At 41.0% G+C, this 20,990-nt stretch overlaps 1 protein-coding gene across 4 annotated transcripts in view; it reads left to right on the forward strand.

Moving 5' to 3' along the window:
- Window positions 1–14,529, forward strand: part of sh3rf1 (SH3 domain containing ring finger 1) — an 84,990-nt gene extending 70,461 nt beyond the window's left edge. For 2 of the 4 annotated variants that reach the window (XM_012961878.3, XM_012961871.3), the window contains exons 6-11: window positions 4,876–5,024; window positions 6,560–6,730; window positions 8,318–8,586; window positions 10,158–10,486; window positions 11,333–11,664; window positions 14,059–14,529. In XM_012961878.3, the coding sequence (XP_012817332.1) occupies window positions 4,876–5,024; window positions 6,560–6,730; window positions 8,318–8,586; window positions 10,158–10,486; window positions 11,333–11,664; window positions 14,059–14,227 (1,419 nt within the window). In that variant the 3' untranslated portion in view covers window positions 14,228–14,529. 4 annotated transcript variants of the gene reach the window in all.
- The last annotated feature ends 6,461 nt before the right edge of the window (window positions 14,530–20,990 follow it).

The following is a 20,990-nucleotide window of genomic DNA, read 5'->3' on the forward strand; positions in this document are numbered from 1 at the left end:
ACAATTTGTTTGTTATCAAGCCGTTATGTACCATTTATTTACCAGTTATGGGCTTCTTGTGACCGGGCAAAGGAAAGGCAACCCCATATTATTGAAACATAGGTCCCTGCTTTCATACTTCCTGGTAAATAGTTAATACTCTCATCAAGAATGATGCCTTGGGGAAAGTCTGCTTCTAATTATGGGCAAAACCATTATGTAGGATTCAGCATGAGCTTTACTAAAAAATGAAAGCTTTATATAGAAAATAGAAATATTTTAAGTTTATAATTCCACTGTTTTTTTCCCATTCTTATTAGGTTCATATCAGTACAACAGGGCTCATTGTGACCCCACCCCCTAGCAGCCCTGTTGTAAGTGGCCCTGCATTTACATTTCCACCGGAAGTCACCTACCAAGCTGCTCTGGGAGTAAGTAGCAGGCATACAATCTCTCTTCAGTCCTTTCTCAGATTCTGCCTATCCACTGTTACTGAGAGATACCCTTCAATCTTTACTGACCCTTTGGCCTTTACAGCAGAAATCCTATTCATACTGAACCTGCATCTATGGGTAGGGCTTGTTATTTATTAATAAGAAACAGAGCAGCCATATTTCTCTAAAAGGGTAGTGGTCATTTATCAATACTGGGCAAGTAACGGGCAGTAACTCATGGCAACCAATCAAACTGTTGCATTCATTGTTCTGCCTGCATCTGGATTAAAAAAAACAATCACTGATTGATTGTTATGAGTTCAAATTTGCCTACTGTTGATAAATAAGCCCCAGTTTCATTAAGCTACTCAACACAGGACGGGCACTGCCAGCTGACTTTGCCAGTCATGAACAAGATTACACCCATTTGGATGGTATTTGGGGCCAAAACTATGACCTTCCAAATAGTATAAGATTAGAACCCCATTAGATGTTAACTGGGCAAGCTGGAAAATCCTGTCAGATGACTGATCTGCATTGAGCCTCAATCTGCAACAGGCAGCAGGTGTCTAGGTGTGCCAAGCAGCATCATAGATTGAGGATCCTTGGCAAGTGCCCCAATAGATGCCCCTCAGTATGCTCTAACATAGCATGTAGGCCATTTCATGGGAGGATCACATGATGTACATTCTGCCCCTCTGCAGTAAGACTAATGCCTTGTACTAATGAGCTGCATTATATCACAGCTTCTGTGTATGGCCCATCAGCAGTCTCATACACACCCTCAGTGGCAGGGTCTTGTACCCTACACTCCCACTTACTTGCATTGCCCCTTCCTTATAATACTGCATACATAACTTATGTGAAGAGAGAGAAGAAAATTGCTTGAATGATGCTGAGTAGATGATACTGTACACTCTGAACCTCAGGAGGGATCAAACGGGAAATGTATTCTTTAGATGAAACTCTGATGAAACAACTATGAAACTCATTTCAGGAAAAGAAGCCAAATACAATAGGATTCTCTCCGAGAATCCCTGTAATATCAGCTAACACTTGCATGCATATACCATAGCCTTGGGGTGATTCATAGATTTGGGATTTCATTTTACCCCTCAGCGACCAAATTTATCCAGACAAATCATCTGTGTGACATCAGCCTGTAAATAGTCAGCGACTAAAATATTCCATAAATTGGCAGCTATTTTTGAATGAGAGGTTCATTGTTGTGGCTGTGCTGCAGAGCCTATGGTCCTGTGGAGCCATCAGCCCGACATCTCCCACAATCCTTCTACTCAAGCACACTCTTTTTTCACATTTATACTAATGAATGACTTTCCAGAGTTGAAAAAGTCAGGTTGATGAAATGCCTGCAGACAAGGATATAAGATTACAGTGGATTACGCAAGCACCATGAGCTGGGAGGCAGTGGGAGATAAGGTATCGTACCTGCGGCAGAGAGGAATTCAATGAGGAGGATCTCCAGCTGTGGTGTCACGTCAGAGCCAGCATGTTATCCAGTTCTGCTGCTCCCTTCCTTGCATGCCCTGGTCTTCCACCTATCTGCTTTACTTATATTCACAGCTCCCTAAACCTTTGCCTTTCTGTCATATGACACTTGGCTATTAAACTTAAAGTGAGCCATTTCCCACAATTGTTTGCTTGTATGTAGGCATGGTAGCTCATATTGCTAACCCGGTCAGAGGCCTACCCATCTCAGAAATGCATTCAGGCTACCTATGGGCTATCAACAACTATTTTGGTTTTCACGTTTTATTTAATAATAAACCACACATTTGTATTTCAGTTCCTTTTTCGACTGCCACCTCGTTATGAGAACTACCATAGAACAACTAGATTGCATTGGTTTTCTCCATTTATGTGAGGCCATAGGTAGAGCACTTTGAATAGTGTACTAGTATGGAGTATTGAGCTGCTGTATGTGGAAACCCCAGGGAGCTTACAATTTAAGTGGGTGGGTAACAGACACAAATAGGAACATATTAAGTGCTTTATTTACAGTGGTTGTCACTGCCTCATACTGTAATAAATTGCCAGAACTTGGTCATATGTTATGCGAGTGCTCCAAGAGTTTATTTTTAAAGAGACTGATTTTATTTTTAAAGAGAAAAAGAAAAAGGTTTAAGGTGGAAAACAGCGGTTATAAGGAGTGGCACTACCAGGCATTGACTCTTGAGAGAAGCATAGAGTCAGACAGGAATGTGCAGACACACAAGAGAAGAGATGTAGTGAGGTGTAGGGAAATGAAAAGCTTTGTAAATTATGAAAAGAAGCTTATAATTGATCATTTCCATGAGTGAAGACCATGATGGTCGACAGATTGAAACCATTGGCAGCTATCTCTTATGACAGATTGTATTAAAGGCAGCTTCATTTCTATTTAGTTCAATGGGAACTGGCTGGCAGCAGCGTTGGGTAGTTGGGCCAACTGCAGGTCTATAGGCACATAGTCACATTGCACATAGAGCTAATGGCTAGTTCTAAGGGAAGCAGGTCACTTAAGAGCGATTTTCTTCTGGAAATCATGACTTGTTACGTTAAGTGCAATATGAGTAAATAATAAAAAACTTAAAATGTTATTTGCGTTAATTTCTTCTTGTAATTTACAGGGACAGTCCACAGGGAGGTTGCCATACATGTGAAGCTGCAGCTTTTTGAGATGATGTATTTCTTGTATTCATTGCAGTGTGATTCTCAAAGAAAAGAAACGGTCTCAGTCCTTGCACATTAATGGGATACATGGGGGAAAAATAAGACCAGTTATCAATTGTAACTGAATAGGCCCAGGAACTCTTCAGAACAAAAAAAGCTTTGATTAGCATGCCAGGTCTGTTGTCAGGGGCTGAATGGAGGCACTCACCAATTTGCTAAAATTAAAACTACATTTGTCTATCAGTATCAGGAATACTTGAACTCTTTCCAGGATGTCTTGAATTTTGGCTGCTGGACCATTGCAAATGTTCCCAAACAAATGCTCACGCATGGAGCCTAGAAGAGAAGAAAGGAGGCTGGTTGTGTGCTTGTTTAACCCCTTCTTGCCAGGCAGAGTGCCTCCATTCATAAGTTAGTAACAAGCAGCAGCAATGATGGAGCAGATGGAAGACTGGAATACGAAGCTAAATTTCCACTGATTCAGCCCAAGCTGATTTCTTCAGAATGCTGGGAGTTGTAGTTAACAGAAGCTGCATTCATTTGTCTAATCTATATCTCTGATATAACTGTTAAGGTGGCCATACACGTGGCGATCCGACGATGTTTCGTACGACCATCGGTCGCACGAAACATCGTAAGATCCGCCACACACCATTCAGGGCTGAATCGGCAGGTAAGGAGGTAGAAACAATAGGATTTCTACCTCCTTCTGCCGATTCAGCTCTGAAGGGAGAATTTTGGTCAGGCGCCTTCTATGGCGCCCGATCAAAATTTTCAAACTTGTCCGATCGGCGAGTCGTCCGATATCGGCAGCTTCCTGCGATATCGGTCGACTCGCCGACATGCCATACACGCACCGATTATCGTACGAAACGAGGTTTCGTACGATAATATCGGTGCGTGTATGGCCACCTTTAGAAATAGACCTGGAACGAGATCTGGACTGCCAAGTGAAATACACATCTTCCTTCTTACCCAGACAAGCCATAAGCTTCTGATTTAGCCTTGAGGTGCACAACAAGCCACGTGGATTCTAATATTTTATTTCAATTCTTATTGTTGAGTGAAATGTATTTCTGCTTTCCCTAATTAGATTATCTTTCTTATTCTCGGCGGCAGGGAGCTGTAAAGCCCAGGCTTAGAGATGTGGCTTTGAGGCAGGCCGGCTATTGTTTGTCTGTTTTCTCTGGAGTGTTGGTATTATTGTCTGATGTTTTATGGATTACAGAGCCAACAATTTCACTGCTGAGTTTCAAAGGCAATTGTACATGCTTTTAAAGGTTTTATACCCACTGATACATTTCAAAGAGTTGTCACTTTAATAGACAGAAAAAAAATAAAGTCAGAGTGGAAATGGTAGTGCAAGCCCACATCAAAGGCTTTTAAATCCCCCCACAGCAGTGAATTCAGGTGTTCTGCATTACAGTACAAGAATTCTCAGGTATATCCAATAGGGCTGTCAGGGGATGCTGGGAATTGTGTTTAAATCACAGCTGGAAGGATACAGGTTGGATGTGCCACGAGTGATCCATGACAAGCAGGGTTCAGTTGCTCTCGCAGCGGTATACTTTGTATAAATATTGCTGGCTATATCAGCCCCACTGTCACTCTTGAGTGGAAACCTCAGGGGAGGGGAAACCTGTCAATCATAGTAAAGACAAATGCACAGCTATTGGTTACCAATGCATTTTTTTATGAGAAATGTGTTATTGGCAAGTGTGTATATTTAACTGCATATTTAGCTATACAAAACATAACCTTTATTCTTCTACTCTTCTGTTTCTTACAGGATTTAAATCCTCCTCTTCTTCCTCCTCCACCATTGGCCACTCCGGTTATCACGTCGACATCTTCAGGAGCTGCTGCCGCTGTCCAGAGGTCTATCAGCGGTCCAGCTGAGCAAGTCACACACTTGAGGACATCTACAAGACCCAGTGTGTAAGTTAATGCTTATAGATTGCTGTGCTCTTTCATAAGCTGCAGACATAGCTCTTCTAATTATTTAATCTGGTATAGGCAGTAGTATGTGGGCATACACAAATATACTAGGGATACACCAAATCCACAATTTTAGGATCAGGCCAAACCCCAAATCCTTTGCGAAACATTTGTCCAAATACCGAACCGAAACTGAATCCTAATATTCATATGCAAATTAGGCTAAGGAGGGGTTAAAGAGAACCACCACGCTTCACCTTGGAAAAAAAAATTAACTTCCGTGTTTGTGACAAAAAGTCACATGATTTTTGGGATTTGGATTCTATGAGAGGCATGAATTTGGCTGAATCCGAATACTGCTGAAAAAGGCCGAATCCCAAACCAGATCCTGTATTCAGTGCATCCCTAGAATGTACACAAATCATCGCCCTACCTAGTAGTATATTAAATCAATGAGAACTGACCGCACAGTGATATATGAGACTACAATCACAATAAGTGGCCCCAGCAGTGTTATGCCCAGTAGAAGACATAGTTGCCCTCCAAGCCCCTGGCTAAAGAGGATGCTATTGGGCTTTGGCTAGTTGGAAATACGTAGTTGTTGTTTACTTGCCACTGAGGCATTGCAGCCACAGCTCTTGCCTACTTTAATGGCACTGCCTCTCTCTTCCTTCCATGTTGCCTCCTGTCACATAGTAGCAGACGGCACTGAAACCGGCTTATATCCCAAAATCTGCTGGATATTTCCTTCTTCCTTTAACTAATGCCTCATCCAGTTTTATTTCCATGATCCAGATGTTCAGTAGGAATATCTGTTCCTAATTATACATAAAGTAACCATTGATCAGCCAAGCAAATATCTTACTAGACTGTTGGACTGATGTTGAGGAGACCCCTACATTTCATAAAGATAACCAAGGAAAGTGGATTATGCTGATTGGGTGAGAGCATTCCTGGTCCATGTGTTTATCATTATATATTGCGGGCAGACTTCAAAGTTTGTATTTGAATGGAAACACTCGGACTTGTACAGTACAAATGCTTACTATTGAAAATGGTTTTGTTTAAGAAGCGAGACATATTGTGTCTGGTATTTGCAGACGGCATGGTTTGTGATTAAAGGCAAACTATGGTTTGTAGGCAATATTTTCCATGGCTAAAGATTCCAGGTGCTTGTCATGGTGTCCTTACAGTCTAAATATTTCCTAAATCTGTGCTATTGAGGTCCAGGGCCGCATACATATAATATTATGACTGTCAGGGCCTGAAAGTAGTGTATGATGTGATTGATATGTCACCAGTTTCCTGCAGAGGTCTATCAAAAGCCCACCTGGAGCACATTTGTGAAGGCTTCAGCTGTATACTGAATATGACTGCTCTCCCAATGAGATGAACATATTAGGCAGAACGTTTTGTGTTTGTATCTCCTCTTGTTACACTCTCTATCTCTCTCTGCTTTTTGTACCAAAGATTCACCAGTAGTGTCAGTAGTCGTGCCACGTGAAAAAGTAAGTAGTAAATTTGTCTCTCTTCAGGTTTGTTGCTATCTATCCCTATATCCCACGCAAGGAGGATGAGTTGGAACTGAGGAAAGGTGAAATGTTCTTGGTTTTTGAGCGCTGTCAGGATGGCTGGTTTAAAGGAACTTCCATGCACACCAGCAAAATTGGTGTGTTCCCTGGAAACTATGTTGCACCAGTCACTAGGTGAGTTTTAGTAACTGACCCATGTTATCTGAAGCAATCACGTGGCAATATTGCCTAAGCCTGAACAGGGGTTAGTCTGTATGGCTAAAGCAGGGGCCATGGCCGTACCTGATACATCAGTGGCAGGTGTTAGCACTGTGGATGAACATTAGAGGTAATCCTCCAATATTGTTTTGATGGCTTAAAGCTGTGCAGTCATACAGTGGTGTGATTGATGTGTGGCTCTGCCTGGCGCTGTATATTATGGCACAACACTTTCCAAATCACTTGTGAATGTGGCTAGAGAAATACTGCCTGGCGTCCCCTAAAGAGTGTTACGGGTGACACAGGTTATAGCCTGACACATCCACTAGTTAATACGCAGCTCAAGAGACTATTCCTACAGTAATTATTCAGTCTGGTTAGGACTTATATGAGGGATGCCCAGCCTGCAGCCTTCCAGCTGTTAATTTGATACAAAATGGCATTGAGTTCTATTCTTAGATTGGGGGCCTGAGCTTTCCTACATCAAGCTGAGCCCCCCTTCTCCAACTCCTGCTCTGAATTAGGCCAAACCTAACATAAATGTTTATTATCCTTTATATTTAGTTTAATATTATGAGCAAGGGTTCTTAATTACTTGGCATTAGGCCCTCAAGAGGTTCTCATTTTTATACACACACTGTGATTGCTGCTTTCCAACATCCACCTCCTTGATTAATGTTAGTAACTTAACGCAGGGGCAGGGTGATTATACTGTCAGGGTCCTGCTTGATAAGAAGAAAGCTTTCTTTGCACACGTTTGATGCTTTGCATCCATTCATTCCGCATGTAGACTGTTAAAACTACAAAAAAAAAATTTTTAGTCTTATTTTTTTGTTTAAGGCAACATCATTTTTAAAGGGATGCTATCATTTTATTGTGTAAGGGTTTCTTGTGGGTAGAGGGAAAGTCTAAGTCCCTTTTTGTTTCTTGTCTTGTCCGTTTATATGAATAGAGCAATGAGAATTACTTTTATTATGCACAGGGAGAGAGAGAGAGTGTGTGTGTGTGTGTGAGAAAGACACCAGGATGTCAAAACCAAAGGCGGAAATACCAATACTGCTGGATAACACAACTGTAGACTGTTATGGCTATTTATGGCAACCTCCTGTCACTTCACAGATGGTGCATTTAAGAAACATGAATTTATGTTTGCTGAAATCAAGCAGTTGCCATTAATATAAGTTGCTGTATACACTGGTGATAATAGGAGCTGTTGGTGTTTGTGACGTTAGCCTAACATCACAACTTTCAAATATTTTCTTATGTAAATGTCAGAAATTGACCTATCTGGCAGTATTAATGCCTATGTACAAAAGCAAACATAAGCCCAAGTGGTTTGATGTCTGTCCATCAACCAGTTGATTTCTATTGAGAAGTAAGAATATGCAAAACTCTTTAGGAAGTGCTGAGATTGATGTTCTGATGCTTCAGGGTGACTGTTTGAGACAATTCTAGGCCCTAAATGGGACACTTTTGTTAGCAATTTCTTAACTGGGCAAACATTACTCTCTTTGTTCCCCCCCCTTTTTTATTTTTAAAAAATATCTATGTTTGATTTTAAAGGGCATTAACAACTGCAACACCAGCAAAGGTTGCCATGGCCACAGCTAGTAGCAGTAATGTGGTGAACTTAGTAACGCCAACACCTCCAGGGGCTCCATGCCAAAAACTGCAAGGGAATGGAGCGGAGTTTGCCAAGACTGTCAGTACAAATGGGGTCCCACCGGCTGGCATTCCTGGTTCTCATATCCAGAGTAGCCCACAGGCCAAGGTTCTGCTGCACATGAGTGGCCAAATGACCGTTAACCAAGCCCGCAATGCGGTCCGAACAGGTAAGAAATAAGGATGGTAATTCATGTTGCATATCATGTTTTGATTGCAAATTCTAATATATAGAGAAAATAACTTGTGCTCACAAATGGCAAATCATTACAACGTTGTGCCCCTGATTTCATTTATGATGCTTCTGATGGGGGGGGATAACTGTGATATACAGGTAAAGCCTTGGTGAAAAAAAACCCTGGTTTACAAGAGGGGAGGTCAACCGTACCTTGTTCCAGGAGTTGCAGAACTAACTCTTTCTAAAATCCCTGCAAAGCTATGTGGCAGTGATATTGTGGGGAGTAATTGAAGAGCAAAGTACATGCAGACAATATGACAATGCCCAGTTATAGTTAGAATTCACTGAAATGTGCCTTCAGTGCAATGTCTTCATATTTTCCTGGTGCTGAAGCCCAAGAACTCTTTGGCAGCACTAGAAACCCTTCTTCAGGCCAGGCTTGGAAGCACCGCAAAGAGCAATTATTGATGTGTTTCTTAGCAACGCGCATTTATTAGTTATAAATTGCACCAATAAAATTTTTACAGAGTGACATCATTTCTATATAGCACTCTGTGGCACCGCATGGGTTAATGGAAGTGCCTTCAAAGCCAGGGCTCAATTCTGATTCGAAGCAGCAAGCTGAAATAATATGAGCTGCTTTCATTGGGTGCCTGGTGACATCTTGATTGAGCCGTTCGCTGGCTTCCCACTTGTTTATTTCCACTCTACAAACCAGGGAGCCGCTTTATGGCTCACAGAAGAAGGTTCTGACAAATGCAGAAAAATGCGTCGCTCAAAAGTGAAATTGTCAGCTCGGTTTTACTGCTGGAAAGGGAGCGCTGACTGTAAGAAATAGCCATTTATAGCTAGATCCTATACATCTGTTCCTGTGCTTGTAATTGACAGAGCCCTTTATTAAATTCGCAAGTACAAATTGATGGAATGGTGGAGAAAAAAAAGTTCAGTTCTTTGGGAGTTCAGTCAAAGGCTGTACGAAATATCACATTTTTACTATTAAGCCAAATATTTAGGATTGCGATGGTTATTCGACTGAAGGCGAGAATAAAACCGCCAGAGAGGGCCTATAAAATAAGGCTGTGAAAACATTGTTATTTTCTCATATGTTCATTTAAATTTATTGGGCTCGTGGCTGTTCTTAATTCCCTCTAAATACAGGCCCTAATAATGAAAAGGAAAGCAAATACCAGCATTTCCACTGATTGTCTGTAAAAACCAATTCAATTAGATACAGAAACAACTGTTGGAAGGGATATTCTGAGTAAATGAAAGCCCTCTGGTACATGGGTTGGTGCGCTGTACATTCAGTTTGGGGTAGGCTGCATTGTGAAACTTTAGTTCCACTCAAACCTGGCCTTATGTAGCGAGAATGTCCCATCTATGGCCTTTCAGCTGCTGAAGGATGCAGGGGTTGTAATAATTCATCAGTGGCCTGGAGGACCATACTTTCAACATGCAGTGACTTATCAACTGTGCTCTGCCTTCCCTTCTGTAACTATTACATAGTAAATACTATATACTCCCTTTGCTTTCTGACATTTTTATTCTTTCTTCACTCCATAGCTGCTGCACACAGCCAGGATCGTCCAACAGCAGCTGTGACTCCCATCCAGGCTCAGATCCCATCTGCATCTGTTCTCCCCCAGCAGGCTGCCACTTCACAGCAAATGCCACCTCCGCTTTCAGGTCCAGCTGCTTACATCAATGCTGCAATGAACATTAGCCGACCAAGTGTGCCGGTGGCTTCGGCAGCCTCCTCCAGTGTTTCCTCCGCTGCATTTGAAACAGAATGTAATTGGAAATCTGGCTCTGGACTTGCTGCGTGTTCTTTTCCAGAAAATGTCTCTGCACCTTTAAATTCTGCTGCTAATAAGCAAGATAAAGATAGTAAGGTGGGTAGATTGTGGTTATTGGCCTTAGCCCCATCATGCTGATAAATAAACAAAGCCTGATGTGAATATAGACCTGCAGGGTGACAATTAAATTCTGTGCAGGCAGGCAGCTCCTGTCTTATGTGGGATTGAGTGCTATGGTCTATCCTCCTAATGTACAGAGAAAGCAACAAGCTGATTCTGTACTGTATGGGAAATCACAGTTTTGCATGCTGTCTGCCAGTACCTGCCTCCCCCAGGCTGTTTTCAGGCAGTCACTTTATGAGCAGTTACTAAAAACCGCTGGAAGGCTATTCCATGTATCTACACAAACTCTCACCTTCCAGTCTAACTGATGCCTGTTTTAGTTTTCCAAATCTGCCTAATTTGGCTTGCAGTTTTCATGATGCTTTAGTGTATTTCCAGCCAAACTGCATTATAGTGTGGCCCATTAAATCTATCAGTTTGGCCAGTCTGTTCGGCTTGGTTTGAATAAATGATTCAATTTTGTAGCCTACTATAGTTTGATGTGGTTGTTTTCTGGCTAATTAATACAGTTCAGGCCGTGCTTTGCAGTACCCCAGTAATACACTGCCTAGGTTAAGTTGTTGATACTAGTGCACTGAAAAAAGATGGTATATCTATATGTTATGTACATATTAATTAACACTGTGTAAGCAGTACTGAAGAAATATAATGAAGGCATTATGGAAAGTTTTGATGATTTTGCTGCTAATATTTATTATAATTTTAACAGTCCTACATGTGGGGACTGCATGTTTCTCTATGCAGTTTTGATGGCCCAATTATGCCCAGCAGTTATTAGCTGTACAAATATATGTTACTTAACTGTATTTTTTGTTACAGAAAGAAAAGAAGGGCTTGCTCAAGTTACTGTCTGGGGCATCTACAAAAAGAAAGCCTCGCTCATCTCCGCCGCACTCTCCAACCCAAGAACTGGAACAGACAAATTCAGAAGCAGCGCTGGAGGGAGCTGTAGGGCCAGACATTCTGCCTGTCAATGGCAATGGCCGAGTTGCTTCCTGCACTGTGGATTGTGATTTAGTATCTGCCTCAGCTCTGGTACAGGACAACCGCAAGCCAGCTTCCTTGGATACCAATGTTCCCATTGCACCTCCACCAAGACAGCCTTGCTCCTCACTGGGCACTGTTCTGAATGACTCCCGGCCTTGTGAAAGGTAAATATGTCAACATTCCACTCCCATTACAGATTCCGCTCTACTGTTTGTTTGGGACTTATTACTTGATTTATACAGTGCCTGTTATTTTAATGCCTCATTGGAGGCACTTAATTTGGCTCCAGTAAAAACTATGGAGGTTATGAAAAATTTGTAGCACAATTTAGAATAAACATGTCTCTAATTATGTGTTGGCCACTATCATGCAGTATACAGTGCTGCTCTAATCACACTGCCACACTGGAGAGTCGCTTTGCTTTCTTCTGCACATTTGCTACAGAATGGCATTAATAGTGCCCGCTGCTCGTAAGAAATACAGTTGTGTTCAGAATAATAGCAGTCCAACATCACTAACCTGATCAATCACTGTTTTTGCCATTACTACATGGCTACTAGTAGGTGTAGGAGAGTAATAGAAAACCAACAGTCATGACATTCATGCTATTGATTCTGTGTAACTGAATCATTAATTGATTCAGTTATACAGATTTTTGTTCATAAAAACAGATTATTGTTCAAAATAATAGAAATGTGGAGTTCAATTAGTGAGGGCATTCATTCTGTAAAAAAACAGGTGTAAATTTCGGCCCTTATTTAAGGAAGGAACACAGCAAATGTTGTGCATGATGGATAATAGTGCATTTCTCTCTGAAAATGGGTTGTTCCAAACATTATTTAGAAGAACAGCGTACTTTGATTAAAAAGGTGATTGGAGAGGGGAAATCATACAATGAAGTGCAAAAAATTATAGGCTGTTCCGCTAACATTATCTCAAATGCTTTAAAGAAAGGCAACCAAAACCTGAAAGACAAAACTACAATTCGAATGGATAAAAGAAGAGCCAAAATGGCAAAGACTCAGCCAATGAACAGCTCCAGGAAGATCAAAGAAGGTCTAAAGTTACCTGTGAGTACTGTTACAATTAGAAGGCGCCTATATGAAGTCAAGCTATTGGCAAGAAGCCCCCACAAAGTCCTTTTGTTGAAAAAAAGACACATGCTGAAGAGGTTACAATTTGCCAAATAACACAGTGACTGACCTAAAGAGAAATGGCACAACATTTTGTGGACTGATGAAAGCAAAATTGTTCTTTTTGATTCTAGGGGCCACAGACAGTTTGTCAGATGACTCCCAAACACTGAATTCAAGCCACAGTACACTGTGAAGCATGGTGGCGCAAGCATTATGATATGGGGATGTTTCTCATACTGTGGCGTTGGGCCTATTTATCACATACCAGAGATCATGGATCAGTTTGAATATATCAAAATACTTGAAGTAATGTTGCCTTGAAATAGGTGTTTAGGTGGAAATGCGCTTGAAATAGGTGTTTCAATAAGACAACGACCCAAACACACTGGTAAATGAGTAACATCTTTGTTTCATACCAACAAGATTGATCTTATGAAGTGGCTGCACCGATCCCAGGACCTTAATCCAATAAAAAACTTGTGAGGGGACATCAAAAATGCTGTTTCTGAGGCAAGACCAAGAAATGCAGAAGAATTGTGCAATGTAGTCCAATCATCCTGGGCTGGAATATCTGCCCACAGGTGCCAGAAGCTGGTCGACTCTCAGTGCAACACAGATGTGCAGCATTTCTCAGAAACAGCAGTTATACAACTAAAGATTAGTTCAATGATTCAAAGGGAAGCAAAATCTTAAAACATTTTGCAGTTTATACAGTGATTATTTTTTTTTTTTTTTTGAACAGCCAATTATTCCCTTTTCTTCACTTTCTCTTAAGGAATAACACAAATTTGATACATTTTTCTTTATGTTTTGATTTGAAATAGAATGTGCAGTGTTCCCAATGCATTTGCATGTATAGTAGTAAAAGCTGTTTTGAGCTGTTCAAGGATTTTGAGCTTTATTCACTTTTTTAAACACACTGCTAATATTCTGAACACAACAGTAGATGGCTGTCCGCTGCAAATAAATGTATACATGTATGCAAAGAAGGAATGCTTATACAGGATCAGTTATTCAGAAATACATTATCCAAAAATCTCTGAGTCTATGGGAGATGGCCTTTCCATAATTTAATTTTAAGCAAATAATCACATTTTTAAAAATTATTTTATTTTTCTCAGTAATTTTGAGAATAATTGATATGTGATTAGAATTGAGCAGGAGCTGCATTCCACAGCCATAATGTCTCTGATAGGATATATTATGAGGATATATTATGAGGCTACCCCTTCATATAGAACTTTAAAAGCAGACATTAATATTGGCACATGTTTCTATCCCTTGTATTTGAGCTATTTTGGCTATGGGGATTTTTTTCCATGATGCAGACAGTGGCAAGTCAAAGCCAAAGCTGATAGAGCAGAGCCATATTTGTGTGTGCTATTCCTATAAAAGTGTAACTAAAGTGCCTCTTTCCTGCAGATATAGAGTTGTAGTGTCCTACCCACCCCAGAGCGAGGCAGAACTAGAGCTGAAGGAAGGGGACATCGTATTTGTGCACAAGAAACGGGAAGATGGTTGGTTTAAAGGCACACTCCAACGGAACGGCAAAACCGGGCTATTTCCCGGCAGCTTTGTGGAGAATATTTAACTCTTATTTTGCCACAGAGTTCATGAATGAGCACAAGACAAACAGCCATAGCTGTCAGTCCTCTCACGGAGCAAATCTAACTGCACTGAAGAACCATACAGCATCTTGTAGCTATGGTAACAACCCCTGTGCCCTATTTAAGTACAAACGATCAGAACAAGACTGCTCCATCTGCTGATTTCATATCTCCATGGAATTTATTTGTTGATGTATTTGTGCCTTGTACTGTTAAGTTTATCATATTTTTTTATACTTGTTTTTTTTTCCTGAATAACAAATAAACTATTGTTTACGAGGCTTTAGCTAATAATAATTTATTTCTTTACATTTGTGTTGTACATTTGAAATCCCTAGTCGCTATAGATAAAACCATTATAAATGTAACCTTTTATTAATTTATAAAAAGGCACAAGGATAGAAGCTGAAATCTTATGTATAATCCCTTGGATGCCAGAGACTTGGGTCCGTGTGGGGGAGCATGACCTATCAGTGGATATGGGGATATAGTCAGTATGTAATGTAGCCTGTTGATGGTGGGGCATCATTATGGGGATAAACAAGTTGTAGGTTTGGGTTGGACTGAGAGGGCATTTGCCCTGGGCCCCTAAACAATGGGGATTTCATGAGAAAAAAATGCTGTGATTGTGTCACAATTGTTAGATATTTCAGTATTCAGATCAGGGGTGTTCAGTCTGTGGCCCTCCAAGCTTTTGATAAACTAGAGCATGAGTTCAGGAACAGCTGTAGGATCACATGTTGATATTTCAGATGACATAATAATTTCAGATTGGGGTCCCCAGTCTTTCTGCTGTGCTTGGGGTCCCCAACATTTCATATTTCCAACTCTGGCCCTGAAAGTCTGTAATGCTAAACACTTCCATTTGCACAGTACTCAGACCTGTTTATGTTCTGTTCCTCTGCCATTATATAAAGGGGTCCATGCTATGCTCCATTCACGGGCATGAGTTAAGGGGAAACTATAGATAAAACTGCTTCTGTTTTATAGGTGAATGTCACATCACAAAGAAACCAATAGACCTCCCCTCCCATCTGCTCTTAATTGTATTGCGGGTTTTAAAAAGCTTTTCTGTTCTCTCTTCACATTGGGCCTTCCCCATTGATGGATGAACCCCCAATCAGGAGGTGAGGCTGCTATTTTGGCCAAATACATAGCTCAGTAGGCTTTCAGTTTAGTTAAGACAGGGTAAGTCAGTGGCCAATTTCTACTTCTAATTCTACTTCTGGCCACAAATGATTTAATCGTTCAGTCGGAGGCATATGGGTAAACAGATGAGGTGGCACCATAGGACCACAGTACCCTTAAAGGAATACTGTCATGGGAAAACATGTTTTTTTTTACAAAATGAATCCGTTAATAGAGCTTCTCCAACAGAATCCTGCATTGAAATCTGCAAACAGATTTTTTTATATTTAATTTTGAAATTTAACATTGGGCTAGCCATATTCTTCATTTCCCAGGGTGCCACAGCCATGTGACCTGTGCTCTGATAAACTTCAGTCATACTTTACTGCTGAGCTGCAAGTTGGAGTGATATCCCCCCTCCCAGCAGCCAATCAGCAGAACAATGGGAAGGCAGCAAGATAGCAGCTCCCAGTAGATATCAGAATAGCACTCAATAATAAGAAATTCAAGTCAGGCTTGGGACTCCTCCAGTTACATGGGAGTAGGAGAAATAATAGGTTACCTGAAAGCAGTTCTAATGTGTAGCGCTGGCTCCTTCTGAAAGCTCAGACTCAGGCACAATGCATTGAGATGGCACCTATACGCCAATATTAAAGCTAAAAAAATACCTTTATTGGATCAAAAATACAATTTTAAATGGAATCAATTCTTTGCAATGTGAACAGTGTAATATAGTAATAAAATAATGACATAATCCTTTTAACATTTTTTCATTGGCATTTTGCATAGAACAGGGGAATAGCTATGGTAGCTTGGAGTTATGGAACCTCTCTGTAAAGGCCATGTAAAAAAATCATGGAGTTGTTCCAGTGATGTCATATTAGCCAGAAGCTGATATAAAAGTGGGTATGATTTTGTAATAACTGGGAAAGTGGCCTAAACTGCCTTTATTTTCTATTCAATTCTGTTGGGAGTTATACATCTCGACTTTGCAACCCAAAAGCTGATTTTATGACATCTTATACATAGGGCCCATCCTATTGGCATTTCACTAGTGCTTTCCTTAGCTACAATAAACCTGTACATTCTCCATAGAAACACGCCATGCACACAGCAATAAAGAGAAGATGTTAAATGATCCCAACTCTTCGGCAATATGACAGAATGATCAGAAGCATTAGTAGCAGGCTGTTAGGGCATAGCCACCTGCACTTCATGTTTTATTCTCCTTCTATGGTATATACTGTTCCACTGCACAGGTGATCGTTGTGAATTGTTCCTCTTATAGATGATCTGTCTGACCTTATCTACTGAAAAACATTTTAATGATACTATTTAAAGACATGTAAAGCCTACATTTACCTACAATGTATATCAGTTGGGCACATCTCCCCCACCCAAATGGCATCATTTGTACTGCATATATCCCCTCCGCTTGCCAGCACCATCACGTTCTCCCAAAGCAAATAGCCGCTTTCACCCGGGGCCATTTTTCCTCTGATACATAATCAGATACATTTAAATCTGCAAACTGCATACATACAGACAGACCCTTATTCAGCAAACATTTTATCAAGAATACAGGCTCACACAGGCACAACTGTCTCTGATAAATGTTCTGCTTTGTTTGAGCTGAGCTCAGGAGAGGAGGTTAGGAGAAAAATTGAAAAAGACAGCTAGAGCTGAGTTTCTATGGGAACCAGCAATGCCATCTCTTTACTGGCTGCTAGACTGGGGGCGTGTTTAGTAATCTGAGTTTAGAATAACTGAGCATGTCTGGCAAGCCAGAAATCAAAGCAAATTAGGGAAGGAATTCTAAGTGATTAAGGAGATGTTGCAGCCTTACTATTAACCTCTGGACAACCAGAGTGGCAGATATTGAAAGATTTTAAAGAGGCTGTTCACTGATTACATTTTTGTGCGTGGGGTTTACATGTCCTTTAAAATGATATTAAAGTTACTATTAGTCTTGTCGGTGTAACAGGCATGCCTTCAAGTGAAAAACTAGCAACATTTCCTACCCGGTGATGCTAAATTCAGTATATTATTCTTCTGGCACTTGAGTCTGTGTTCTAGCAAGTTCTGCTCATGTTTGCATTTGGGGTGTGTATAACATTAACAGTGACTAATGTACTTTCCATATTCCCTCCTTTAATTGTGCCATTAGAATGTAAAAATATCTCTAAGGCCAAGCCCAAAAGAAAGACTTTAGGGCAATATGAAAGTCCCTGTAAATGCACTGCGGTGTTCCTCTAAGCTGCAGCCAGGTGGGCGATTGCTGTCTCACCAGCAAACTAATACCTTGTGGCCAATCTCCACAAGCCTTTCCAAAAGCAGTAAATACATCTCAGGGACTCACCCTTTTGCCCATGGGTAGCCCCCAAAGCAGCCACATCAGACAGGGCATCCTAGTCACCCATGTGGCCTAGTCTTAGGCTAAGTACCCAAGAAGCCAGTTAGTCGCCCACGATAGATTGCTGCTGCTGCCGGTGGAAAGGCCGACGCCTCCTGCAGGCAACTTTGTAAGCCAAAACGTTGTCTGGCTTTCCACCGGCGACTCCTATTGGAGTGTGTGCTATATTAGTAGGCACTCTTTCCTAACATTTTTCTCCTAAAATAATGACTAATAGTAAAGACTGATATTCATCACTCTTCTGACATTGAGTGGCAAGAAATGCAACCTGCTAAGCTGTTGTTCTGTGCCACCCATGCCACAACTGAACAACTGGGGGTTACTCAGGTTATATATGATATAATGTCATAAAACATTTGGGGAGTCCCAGCATGCACCCACAGGCAATCTCAGCCCACCCTGCTTGTTTGTGGCTAATTTTAAGCCGCAGAAGAGGCTGGGAGGGGGACTACCATACAGCAGACTCCTTTGTCCATCCTCACACTGCTGTATGGTAGCTACACGCAGTCCTGGAATGGGATAAAATAGGCACAGAGGCCCAAACAGCCCCCCTTAAAGGGACACTTAACCCTGCTGCCCAGCGCTGCTCAACCAAACAAGCAGGGTGGGCTGAGATGAGATTGCCTGTGGGTGCATGCTGGGACTCCCCAAACATTTTATGACATTATATCATATATAACCTGAGTAACCCCCAGTTGTTCAGTTGTGGCATGGGTGGCACAGAACAACAGCATAGCAGGTTGCATTTCTTGCCACTCAATGTCAGAAGAGTGATGAATATCAGTCTTTACTATTACTCAGCTGTTGCCGGACTACAAATCCCAGAATAATGTAACATATAATGAAGGGTGAGGCATGCTGGGAGCTGTAGTCCAGCAACATCAGGGTTGTATTCTTAAAGCAATATTGCACAATAAAACTTTTCAGGCTCTCCCGCGGCAGCATTGAAATGCAAAAGAATCCTCCAATGAGAATCCCAGCTGATCTGTATAAATCTGGCTCCCTGTTCTCTGTTCCTGCAATTGGAGTTGGGAGCAATAAGCACAGTTTTCCAGCACTGGACAAGTCTGTCCCTTTATCCCCCATGTCTGATTCCAGTGTCATATAATAAAGGGAAATAATGATAAATTTATCTCTATATGTAGAGTACCAGCAAGATGCCTGACACAGTGCTGGGAATCAGCATTCTTATTGGTCAATTCTCTTGCATCTATAATGAAGTTTTCAGTTAGTAGATTCTTATTGGTGAATTGGTTTCCATGTGTAATTAAGTTTTTCATCAACTTCAATAGAGAACTAGGGGGCGCAGTGGGACAGCTTTACGGTTGGGTTTAGTGTCCCTTTAAGCCTACTGAATAGTTACTGTCTATGGCATCGTACAGGAGCCCTGGCATTTAACACAATCCATAGATCTGGCATTTGCCAGTCCTGGCCTGGTTTCACCTATGATTTTGGTGCTTTTTGATTGTATACTAAATTAGATTTCTGCTTTCTTCAAAGGTCTCTGTTTAGCAGCCTACAGTTTATTTGTGTAAATATATGTAGGGTTGTTGCTTATAGTCCTTTGCCCATCACATGAACATACTAGTTCCAAGCCTGGCTAATGCCCATCACATGAGTATACTAGTTCTTAGTTGGCCAATGTCCATCACAAATATACTAGTTCCTTGCCTGGCTGACACACACTAGCCAGCACACTACTGAAGTGGTTCAGTACTGAGTAACACAACATGATTTATCTGTTGATACTTCCCAAGGGCCAAGGTTTTGCACAGGACCAATGAATAGAAATGGCCAATAGGTTTGCTCAGCATCCATCAATACAAAATCAAGAGCAGTTGGCTGCATATCACTGTGTTGCTTTTGCTGACCTTCTCAAGACTGGATCTCCAAAGAGGTGTATTTGTGTTAGGGAAGATGTAATTACCTTAGATTTAAATTAAATTTGCACTTTTTTTTTTTTAAAGGTGAGCTGGGAGGTGACAGTACACCCACTTGTTCAAATGCACTGTGAGACCACCCAGAGAGTGTTTTGTTTGCTGCTGTTTAGAAAGTGTGTTCCTTGTTACTTCTAATTGGTTGGACTGATTCAGCTTGTTTTGGTAAGGGATGACTGATCGCAAATTTGGGTTTCAATATGTCAATGTGCACGGTTCACCCTGGAATGTTAATTATGATTCCGGGACATGGAACTCGTTTTAACACTGCAGATTTCAAGCCATTTCTCAATATTTGGTAGAGGAGACAGTCTGGAACACACAGGAATCAGGCTAATATATAGATATTCTGGTGTTAGTGAAACAAATGCTGAAAATGTATATAGACATGAAACAGGCTTGCCAGATGTGTGGCTAACCAGCTATAACTACATCTCCCAGCATCCTCAGCCAAGCGATGCAGATGTAATATAAAAAGTCTGTGCGCTATGGTAGTAATATTCTTTCTGTTTGGGTTCTTCACTAGTAGCATATGGTATATATTACTCTGGTGATTCACAGAGCAATATATATACTATATGCATACTAATCACATGTATACAGCAGAAGGCAGTGAATGGTTGCTGGAAGTTGTAGTCAGACTGGTGTCTGAGTGGCATGAAAAGGGAATAAATGAAGTGCCCACCCTCAGGTTCTTACACCAGTTATATAACTAAGTTTGGCCCATTGGGTACTGCAACTGACAGACCTGTGCCCAACACACAGAATCTTAATGCATCACAATCCCAGGCCACACTACAGTTAGCTGGTATCACTTTATATAAAAATAGATTATCCCCCCCGATTAGTCTCTCAAAAATGCAGAGAAGTCTCTAATTATGTCACAGCTAGCAAAGGGTTCAACAGCTGGAGGGCCACCAGTTGAAATAATTTGTTCTGGAGGGTTAGGAAAGGGCAACTAAGAGGTCACTTCCAACAACGCATACTGTTTATTAAGGCACACTAAAACTACAGTCTAGTAAGTCATTCTCATGTCAAATTGTACAAGTAGATTGTATCTGATACTGGCTGCTGCTGCATATTTCTGAGAGGAGGATTGCTAGGAATCAGTCGTTTCCCCTTATTCCCATTGATAAGAAGTTATCCTAGAGTACAATAAAACATTTGCACAAATCGATTTTTATGATTTTATAAGAAATAATAGAAATGAACTGTTTTCCTTAAATAAAGGACCTTTGCCTACATTCCATTATGTGTCTATGTATCATT

This window comes from Xenopus tropicalis, chromosome 1 (genome assembly GCF_000004195.4).
Source record: "Xenopus tropicalis strain Nigerian chromosome 1, UCB_Xtro_10.0, whole genome shotgun sequence".
In the NCBI taxonomy this organism is placed as follows: Eukaryota; Metazoa; Chordata; class Amphibia; order Anura; family Pipidae; genus Xenopus; species Xenopus tropicalis.